The sequence below is a fragment of the Coenobita brevimanus genome, chromosome 64 (genome assembly GCF_032717465.1).
Source record: "Coenobita brevimanus isolate Jiangsu-jjx chromosome 64, ASM3271746v2, whole genome shotgun sequence".
Classification (NCBI taxonomy): Eukaryota; Metazoa; Arthropoda; class Malacostraca; order Decapoda; family Coenobitidae; genus Coenobita; species Coenobita brevimanus.
The window spans coordinates 7685831-7697056 of NC_137017.1; the positions used below are offsets into that span (position 1 = coordinate 7685831).

The 11226-nt window shown below is 45.5% G+C and overlaps 1 protein-coding gene across 1 annotated transcript in view; it reads left to right on the plus strand.

The window, feature by feature from the left end:
- LOC145404634 (protein turtle-like) overlaps positions 1–1781 on the plus strand; it is a 475758-nt gene extending 473977 nt beyond the window's left edge. The window contains exon 14 of the mRNA XM_080276156.1: positions 1092–1781. Coding sequence (XP_080132282.1) covers positions 1092–1781 — 690 coding nt within the window. The remainder of the gene's footprint in view (positions 1–1091) is intronic.
- The last annotated feature ends 9445 nt before the right edge of the window (positions 1782–11226 follow it).

Genomic DNA, 11226 nt, shown 5'->3' on the forward strand with positions numbered 1-11226 from the left:
CCTCTCTTCCCTGTTCCTCTGTCTCTCACCATTTCTGTCCACCTTCTGTCTCTTGCTCTCCTGGAGTATCTCTTTTCCCTCTGTCTCCGGCCTTTTCTTTGTCCACCTACTCTGTCTCTTGCTCACATTCCTTCCCCTCTATCTCCCATCCTTTCTATATCTTCTCTGTCTCTTTCCCCCCCCTCTCTCTCAGACCTTATCTGTCGCCACTATCCCTTGCTCCACTTCTTTCCTCCTCCACACCATGCTGCTTCTGAGAACTCCGAGATATCATGGCAACACGTGTACCGTAAAACTAAGCTAGGGGAAGGGAGGGAAATGCGAGCTATAACGGGGTAAAAGGACGCTATGCTGCTTTTGAGAGTCTCGGCAGAAGGGATACTGGAAGATTAAACCAGAGAAACGAAAGAAATGCTACAGGGGAAAGAAACAAAGCTAAACACACACACACACACACACACACACACACACACACACACACACACACACACACACACACACACACACACACACACACACACACAACTACTTTAGGGAATGGTATGCATGTTGTAAAATGGTACTGTGCCTCCAATAAGTAACTTGAAGGACTAGAGTATTGTGTGGGTGAGTGTGTGGTCCCTTTCACGGCATGCTATTGGTAGTTCTCCCTATCCCACGCCTGGCCTTTCTTTGTTTCCGACGATGATGATGATGATGATGAGAATGGTGATGATGATGATGATGATGATGATTATGATGATGATGACGATGATGAAATGCATAATAACTGTAAAATGGATACCAGAAAACATTCAAACTTGGACACAGAAAAGGTGGAATAAAATAAAGTTGGTGAACACTGCGAGCAGATCATGACTGCTGCTGCTGCTGCTCTTGCTACAAGGAAATGAATGATGATGATGATGATGATGATGACAATATTACAAAAAATGCAAACTAGAAATCGGTTTAACTAGGTCACGTAATAGGTGGAACAAGGTAAAGCAAGCGAGCATTACAGGTAAGACCATGCTTGCTGGTGCTGTTGCTGGTGCTGGTGCTGCTGCATGGAGATGAATGGTAATGAGGTCTCGGTGTTTCTCTTGCAGGCTGCCCATTACGCCACGGGGCCCCCCAGTTCGGGTGGTGGAGGAAGCGGCACAGGGAGCGTCGACCCCTCCTCGGCCCTCATCCGGGAACGCGACAAGCCTGCCTCCAGTGGACCAGGATCAAAACTCCAGGGCATCGGAGGAAGCGGATCCGGGTACCGCGACAGCCCGGCTACCCTGGAGATGAAGCCGCAGCACGTGGATTCGAGCCCGGGCTATGGCGGAATCAGCAACATCACTCCTTCAGGATACGGAGGCCCCATATGCTCCTCGCACGAAGTCACTGGCATCCTAGGCAGTCCAGGCTCGGAGGGGAGTTTTGGCAGCGGTAGTGGTATCTCATTTTCCAGCAAAGTCACAGGTACCGGTGCTGCTGTGCTGAGTCCGGATATCAGCCCCGGGATCGATTTATCAAGGGGCGCCATACGTAGCAGCAGCATCGTTCCCTTGACTCAGTATAGCGGAAGTATCAACCCCATAGAGTCTCAGCCAGAGGCCCGGAGGTTATCGGGTGTCGGAGTTACCCCCATGGCGGAGCTCTTGGCCTCCTCTACCATGCGGGGGGTTCCAACTACCTCCTCTTCGGCCTCCACATCGGCGTCCGTGTCAAGGCGGTCCTCCAGCATGGCCCTGCCCTCCTCTGAGATCTTCCCGCATAACCTCAACACGAGCAGGGAGAGTTGCGTCTAAGGCCCGCAGTCTCGTCGGTCAAGGAGGCTCCCATGGCACCTCTTCCAGGCCAGTTTAGTTCTGCATAGGGCACGTAAACTCTCCTTAGCTCTTTAGACACGCTCCGAAACATCGCATGGCGTTTGTTGGAACAGAGTGCTAGAGTTGTTGTGACAATGAAAGGGCAAATGGAGACAGTATTAACTCTCTCAGGCTCCTGTGACTCACTCTCAGATAAAGAACACAGTCTGCCATAAGCTGGAATATTAAGCGTTGTCCCAATAATGAGTGTGCTATTATTCTCCTCTACGTTTTTCATCAAAGCAATGTTGGTACCAAGAAAATACATATACCACATAAGACAATATCAACGTATAGTCTGCAAAAGTAAATCGCTAAGGAAGAGGTGCAAAGACAGCCTTCCACTCTTACGAGAAGACGGTCCTAACAGTGCACAAGACAATTTTTACTTTTGCGTTGGTGATGGTATTTAGATAGAGAGTTCTTCTACCTCTTAGTTATGAATACCGTGTGTGTGTGTGTGTGTGTGTGTGTGTGTGTGCCAGAATCGTGACTGGGTGAGCTATGAAAGGAAAAAGAAAAACTCCGCTTGGAAAATATAAAGATGTGTGTGGTCTGCCAGCTTCTTATATTGTTGAAAAAAAAGACGCCGTACATTAAACGAGATCTACTGAGAGAATACAGTACTTCAGTGTAAAAAAAAAACTGTTCAATAAATAACCGTGGAAATGCATTACCTTGCAGAGGTAGAAATATAAATGCACTATCCACAGATAAACGTGAAAACTGTATATATTACAGAGATGAATTAGTAAAACGCAGCGTCCACTGATACACGTGGAAATTAAAGACACTAAAGAGATCAAATCAAATACATGTTCTACAGATAAACGTGGAAAATCAATATATTTCAGAAACAGATATGTAAAATGCAACATAACAGGTAAACATGGAAAGAGGACTCGCTTGAAAACATTTACGGTACGTGTCCTGGGCGTCATGTCGTAAACTGCAGGTCCACAAATCAAGGAAATATTTATCGGTGAAGCTGCTCTGTGAATATTACCCCATATGTTCAACAGAGGAAAACGAACTGATCCGGATAATATTTACCTGTGAAGCCAGTCAGTGATTATTATCCCTTCATGATCAAGAGTGGAAAGAAATAACGATCTGGAAAAATAAATATGGAGTCTCTCAGTGAATATCATCCATTTTTGACCCACTGTCGAATATTAGTTATCCAAAAAATAATTAACCACGTCTCTCAGTGAATATTCTCCATTTATGACCAATTGTGGAATATTAATTGATCTGGAAAATTATAAATGAAGTCTCTCAGTGAATATTCTGCATCTATGACCAACAGTGGAAGTGAATTGATTTGGAAAAAAAATAACCAAGTCTCTCAGTGAATATTCTCCATTTGAAATCAACAAGGGAATACTAATTGATCTGGAAAATCGTGAATTCTCTCAGTGAATATTATCCATTCCCCTCAACAGTGGCAAATGAACTGATGTGGCTGTTCTCCAGGATAATAAAAATAATAGCTGTTTATCAGTGTCAGTCAGCTGTCTCCTGTCTACGCCCCTGACAGCCGTGTTCACAACCCTTTCACTACGCGGAGATATGTACTAACTGATATGCAGTAGACAGGCGACTTTGTTCACTGGGCAGGCGATTTGTTCAGCATTAGGTAAAGAATGATGGCAATGAAGGGGAAATGAGGGCTCTGTCTAACTCCTCCAGGTCGAAAAGAATCTCATAACTTGAATATAATCACCATCCAGGGATAGCAAAAATAAGCTAATTATGTCAACGTGCTGAAAGGGTGAAAGAGAGATGGTGCAGGTTGATTGGCAAGCGCTTAACTGTCGTGGTGTGTGTGTGTGTGTGTGTGTGTGTGTGTGTGTGTGTGTGTGTGTGTGTGTGTGTGTGTGTGTGTGTGTGTGTGTGTGTGTGTGTGTGTGTGTGTGTGAGAGAGAGAGAGAGAGAGAGAGAGAATGAATGAAATATGTTTGACCTCTATATTTCACTGCTGTGTGCACCTCGTAACTTGGCATGCAGGCTAACCACACTTACTTCCCCCCCCCCCAAAAAAAAAGGCCACGAAAATCGAACTTAAATACACATTCACCATCTCACTATCAACCCTTCAGTACGATCAGGGTTGCTACATGTATATTCCTCTTATTCCAGACGATTTTACTCAGTTTGGAAAAGGTCTGTATGCCGGAAGGAGTTAAAATAGAAGGCTAAATAACCCCTCGATACGCCTCTGTTAAACTGAAAGAAATCGTCCGAGGGAAGGAAAAATGTGTGAGGGTTGAGAATATGGTTGTTGTATTAAAGCAGTAACCAGGCTTCTCTCGCTCAGTCAAGAGGTTTTCTGGATCTCTCTCTCTCTCTCTCTCTCTCTCTCTCTCTCTCTCTCTCTCTCTCTCTCTCTTTCTCTCACCCGACCAGCCCAAGTTCTGTGGGTATCTATGAGTCTCAGGTAATCAGATAAATGAACGTTGTAAAAAGAAAATAGTTCAAGCTTAGAGCCAGACACGACACGAGACACACACACACACACACACACACACACACACACACACACACACTCAAAATATAGAATCAATGCATAGAAAATCATAAAACTAAACACACCTCCCTCCCAGCGCATGTGTGGTGCTTTTACTGATCCGTTTAGTCATATTTCCAGCCTCCCCTATCCGCACCTGCACCTCACCGCCTCACTCGCCGTCAGCCGTGTTTGCTCTCATCATCCCAGTTCGAAAACACACACACACACACACACACACACACACACACACACACACACACACACACACACACACACACACACAATCCCCTACCTCCTTTACACGCAAATACAACGACAGACATACCCTACCTCTCATATACACAACACACACCCTCAATCATCAAAATCAGCATTAAAGTTCACGTATAATCAAAGGAATGAGCCAGTCTTAAGTTACTATCATCCCAGCCTTATACTGCCACTGACACCCTTACCTCCTGCCTTCATCCCGCCTCCTCACCCACCTACCGTGTTTGCTCTCGTCATTCCAACTGTGAAAAAAAAAAATCCCCTTCCGTTAGCTTTGGTCCGGGATTCACACACACGCTTACGATCACTCCCACTCATATAACTTGTCTGATTTCTAAAGGTCAAGTTAATAAGCACCTCAAGATTTTATTTCTGAAAGGTCATGGTGAGGAGGAACCCTGTACGTCTCTTGACTCTATCGTATTTAAGAAGGTGTTTGGCTTCATGGATACGGAATCTAGAATGCACAATCTTCTCGTGTCTGTGTTTACCCTCCATAAACAAATCTATTACCAGTTATACTGTATATGTGCTTTTCTTGCAGGACGGGCAAGAATCACTCCCTGTTCTTTCTCTAATCTTTCCCTCACTCTTTTGTCATTAACCCCTTAAATCCAAACACCCCTTTCCCTATTCCCCTTTCCCCCCTCCTCGAATCCTTGCCTGTTCTTTCCCTGTTCTTCCCCTACCACTTCTCCCTTTACTCCCTGCCTTCTAAACTCCATCCTCCCTCCCTTACACAGCTCGTCTCACCCCTCAGCTCCACTCCCCCTCACTTAATTCCACCCCTTCCATCTTTCCCCTTACCAGCTTAACTCCATCCATCTCCCCTTCCCCTCTTCCCTTAAATAATTCCGTTCGCCTCTCCCCTCACTCTCTCAACTTCACCCTCCTCTCACACCTCTTCCCTCACTCTCACAACTTCACCCCCTCGCTCTCTCTTCCCCCCTCCCTTAATTCCACCCCCCATCTCTCCTCACCCTCTCCAACAAACTCCACGGTAACTAACTTCCCGTCTCATCGCCTAGAGAAACTAAAAAATACCTCCCCCCTTAAAAAAAAAAAAAAAAAAAAAAATCCACATTATTCCACATACGTCGGAGTCTTGGTAATAACATCAGGCCGGAGTTACGGTTTTTTCGCCTCAGTTGTATGGAAACTAATTTGCCTCCCAAAAACCGACCGAGGCGGGAGTTTGTAAATCAGGTAATTCTCGTGCCTTGTGTCGCTTGTTATCATTTTTATCTCGCTCTCTCTCCCTCTCTCTCTCTCGAGAGAGAGAGAGAGAGAGAGAGAGAGAGAGAAAGAGAGAGAGAGAGACTAATATACAGTGTATATATATATATATATATATATATATATATATATATATACACACACACACACAAGGAGGGTAAGGTGATTCGCAAGCGCTGTAGAGATTTAAGCTAACTATGCCTAAGCTCGAGGTCTTTGGTTCCTTCTTCCTCGCATTAAAAAAAAAAAAAAAAAAAAAAAAAGCGTCATCACACCCATTCTTTCCTATATTCTGACGGCCGCACCGGTCTCCTCACCATCTTATCCATGCCTCAGCCTTTTTTTTTTTTTTTCAGCTGCTTGCGTATCTTCTCCATGTCTGAACGTTCTTACTCTCATACCTTCTTTAGTTATAGGCGGATTTTGGCGCTCTAGCCGGAACATTGCTTTCCTTGTCCGGGCGGAACTTAACCTCTCCATACATTCTCCCATGCTGGTACGTTTCTGCCAGTGTCCGAAAATCTGTTGCCTGAGCAAGAAAATTAGTGCGCGTGTTCGGCCGTTGTAAATCAGGCTGAGATGTGAGTAATGGCGTTCGGACATTGCCACCCAAGTTAGGACAGTCTCAGTCATATTCAGTCCGTCTTATCTGTTTCTTGGATATCTATTTATATCTATTACGTCTTCTGTAGTTTGTTTACTCCCCTTTCATTTCATTTTACTTATTTACTTGCCTATTTATTTATCTATTTATCTATTTATTGCTGGGAGAGCCCCTTGATTAGAAAGGGGTTGATGAGCGCTGCACCTTACTAGTTTAGTTCAAAAAGTCAATCGTACGCAAAATAACATCGTCATGAGATAGCAAAAGAAAGATACAATGTTCATGACTCAAAGAAGTTAAGGTTTTATCCAAGATCCTGAGTTACCCGTTTTATACGGACGTCCTTACCCGTGTCACCAACTTCCACCTATTTCACATGCACCCCATCTCTTCCCTACACACCCCTTCCCAGCTTGACCTAGGCCATCGCGGGAGACTCCTGGCAGCAACCCTTCACAATGGAGAGATTCAGTCCTGCAATGGACTTTGTTTTTATGCATCTGATTCTTGACACAGGCTTAACAAGGTCCAGCAGTCTTCCTACGTGCCATATACCTCTACATATCACCACTTCAGCGCTAACACCCACTCCTCTTACTGAAAACATGCTAGAGCTCTCTCATACAGGAACATGAATGTTTGCACTCTCTTCATCTTTTTCTTACTCGTGTCCAGCCTCTCCTATCCGTGTCTCTAAGGTCTATCCGCGTTCAGGCACTCCTATCCGTGTTACTGCTCGTGTCGTAACATTGGTCTCCTTGTTCGGGCGACGGTAACTGTCTCCATACGTTCTCCCGTGTCTGGACGCTTCCCACCTGAGGCTGCAAATTTATACTTGTGTTCGAACCTCGCCACCTGTGTTCGACGGGTGTTAATTGTGTCCGTGCGTTACCACCCCTGTCCGTACGTTTCTGCCCGTGCACGTACGTTACCATGTGTCCGTACGTCCATAAAGTTGCCTTATCTTTATCACTTGCTTCTGTACGTTTCTGACGCGTCCACACGTTTTCATTAGTGTCTGTACGTTTCTGCCTGTGTCCGTATTTTCTTAGGCGTCCGTACATTACCACTCACGTCCGTACTTTCTTACAATTATTCATACTTTACCGCCCACTTTCGTGCGTTTCAACCATCTTGCGTACGTTTCTGTCCGTGTGCGTAAATTACTACCCCTGTCTGCTTCCTTCACACATCGGTGCCCTGGTGCGTGCTACGGCGGTCAGGGTGATTCACAGTAAATGGGGGATTGTAACAGGACAGCCGTGACCTGTAACTGCACCTGCTCTTACCTTGACCTTGTGGGCAGAGACGGAGGACAGGTGTAGAGAGGACAAAGAGGAGGTAATGGGTGTGTGTGATGGAGAGAAGACAGACAGTAGACAGTGAAGGGAAGCGATTTGGGGTAGATAGAGAAAGGAAGAGATATGGGATAGATAGAGAAGGGAAGAAATATGGGGATGGAGAGAGGTGATAAGAAGCGACACAGGGACGGAGGGGGGGGGTGAACAAAACAGGGGCAATGGTGGAAAGAGATGAAGGCATGGATATAAAGGGAAGAGAAAGAGGGAGAGACAGAGGGAGACAGAAAATACACGGAAAGAGACTGGGAGAGAGAAAAAGAGAGATGGGACGACAAAGTCAGGAACTGGGGAACAAAGATTAAGACAAGCACAGAGATGGAAGGAGATACAGAGGGTGACACAAAGAAAAGATGACAGGAAGATAGGGACATGGGTCGGCCAGGGGTAACGCGGCTTGAGACAGACAGGAAGGAATAGACAAGGACGTAGATGGAGAGACACACAGACAAAGAGTAAATTCCACAAAGCAGCAAGAAATACATGGCAAAGAGGCAGAGGAATGGTGTAGGCAGGGACATACCGGTATATGATGAGAGAGACCGAAAGATACATATAAAGACAAAGAGGTTGGGACAAAAGAGGACTGTTACATAGACGACGAAACAGAGAAGAATATAGATAGAAAGAGACAGATGATGAATCACACACACACACACACACACACACACACACACACACACACACACATACAATCACCTCCACAATGCTAAAAAAAACTACACAAACCCAAGCACGGCACAACAATCCTCACCCAACCCGTCCCTCCACGCCCCAAAATACGAAAGAGAGGGTTTTTGTCGAAACCAGATTCCACTTTTTTCCTTTTTTTTTTTTTTTTTGCTCAGAGGCCGTGAGGTAATGCATTAATGGATTATATTAACAACCGTCAGAGCCAAGTTATTTCATCCCATTCAGAGCAACAGGGTGAATGGGTGGGTGGGTGGGTGGGTGGGTGGATGGGTGGGGAAGGATGGGGTGGTATAGGGGTAAGTCAAGGTGGGTGGGTGGGTGGGAGAGATGGTGTGTGTGTGTGTGTGTGTGTGTGTGTGTGTGTGTGTGTGTGTGTGTGTGTGTGTGTGTGTGTGTGTGTGTGTGTGTGTGTGTGTGTGTGTGTGTGTGTGTGTGTGCACTTCTGCCTGTGCGTGTGTGTGTGTGCTTCTACCTGTGCCTGTGTGTGCGTATCTGTGTGTGAGTGGGGTGGGTGGGTATGGAGGGGAGGTGGTGAGAGCAATTTACTAAATCCGGGTAACACTATAAACAAAGAGGCTTACTTATGCGCTTTCAAATGGCTATGATTATGGGATGATTCTGACACCGGCACAGTACACAAACGCATATACAGTCTGTTTAGTATTACCTGACGAAATTTACACACGTCACCCCGGCTTGAGTGATGGTGTTTTCTTTGGGTGAATTCTTGAACTAAAAGCTTGTTATTTATCATCATCAGCATCGTCATCATTATCGTCATCATCGTCAGCATCTTCATCACCATCATCATCATCATTACTGTTATAAAACTCTCATACTGTCACTTAATCATATACTAAACTAATCCCACAAGCAGCCACAAACGCACCCACCCTCTCCATCCTCTCTCACACAAACTCCCTCACAAACAATTAAGTTCCCGCTATACACACACACACACACACACACACACACACACACACATACACACACACACAAACAAACAACACACTCCTCTCATAAAAAGCACGCCACACAAGCACTTTCATACACCAACTCCCCCTCGCACACTACTACAAACACACATTATCACCCATACAAACACCATTACCCACAAACACCCACTCTTTTACACACATCAAGTCTCCTTACAACCAAACAGCCGTATTTCCTACAAACACACAAACACCGCTACATATACAGCCCCTTCCAATCACAAGCCCTCTAGCACAAACACAAACTCACTTAAACAGCAAACCCATCTCACAGACAACCACAAACTCACAATTACTCACACACAAACAGCTACAAACACCCACACACATAAACACCCTCGTGCCCTCACATTACAAACACCACCACCACTTCAAGTCCTACGATTCATAAAACACAAACATCTCCTCTGATATCAACTTTTACCCACAGACAGCCACAAACACACAAACACCTCATATAAACACAGCAAAACTAACGATTCACTACACACACACACACACACACACACACACACACACTATCCCTCTCCCACAAACAGCCACAAACACACAAACATCCCCCACCACTACCACGAGACTGACGGTTCGCTTAAATATCCAGGCAGAGAATCACAGCCGTAATACAGTAAGTCAGAGTGAGTTTTTTTGCCTCCACTCTAACAGTTATGGCCGTGTGTGTGTGTGTGTGTGTGTGTGTGTGTGTGTGTGTGTGTGTGTGTGTGTGTGTGTGTGTGTGTGTGTGTGTGTGTGTGTGTGTGTGTGTGTGTGTGTGTGTGTGTGTGTGTGTGTGTGTGTGTGTGTGTGTGTGTGAGAGAGAGAGAGAGATAGTATTGCGAAAGGAAGCTTTACTCAACAAAGTTAATAATCTGGTTACTGCCCACGCTCATGGTAGCAAAGTACACACACACACACACACACACACACACATATATATATATATATATATATATATATATATATATATATGTACACACACGGGTACACACATATACATACACATATGTATGCATACACGCAAACTCACACAACATATATAAACATTCTCTCTCTCTCTCTCTCTCTCTCTCTCTCTCCCATACATTTCTGGAGAGTGAAGTTGATGACAAGGCATACGATGGAGAAGAATTAGAGATAAGAAGGGCAAGGGTTAGAAGCAGGTGGGTTGGGGCAAGGAGGGAGCTAGGGAGAACAGGGGTATGCGAGGACAGGAGTAAGGAAGGCTAGGAGCAAGAAGGATAAGACAAAGAATGTGGCAACGGGGTTCGCGGCAAGGGAGGACAGGGGCAAGGAAAGTTTAATGTAAAATGACTAAGGAACGGAATGGACAAGGGATTAAGAACAATGGTCACTAGAGGTAAGTGGCTATTGGCAACGGAGGCTATGGGATAGGGGGCTTGGGTCAAGATGGGCAAGGGGCATGAGAGAACCTAGGGGCTAAGGGGTTGGGGCAAGGGGGTTAGCGGCAAGGTAGTAAGGCAAGGTAAACTGGGGTCAAGAATGGAAAGGTAGGGAGCTAAGGGGCAAGGAAGGAGTAAGGAATAAAAAAAAAGGGGGGGGCTGGGTCAAGGAAAGGGTAAGAAAGGGCAAGAAAGGGCAAGGGGCAGGGCTGGCTGGGGAGGTGGAAGGCCATTTTAACCCCCGGGAGGTAAATTTACGACCAAAATTCTGCAACAAATTTTCCTTTTTCTTTCTTATATATGCTTTTTTCCCTTCCCTC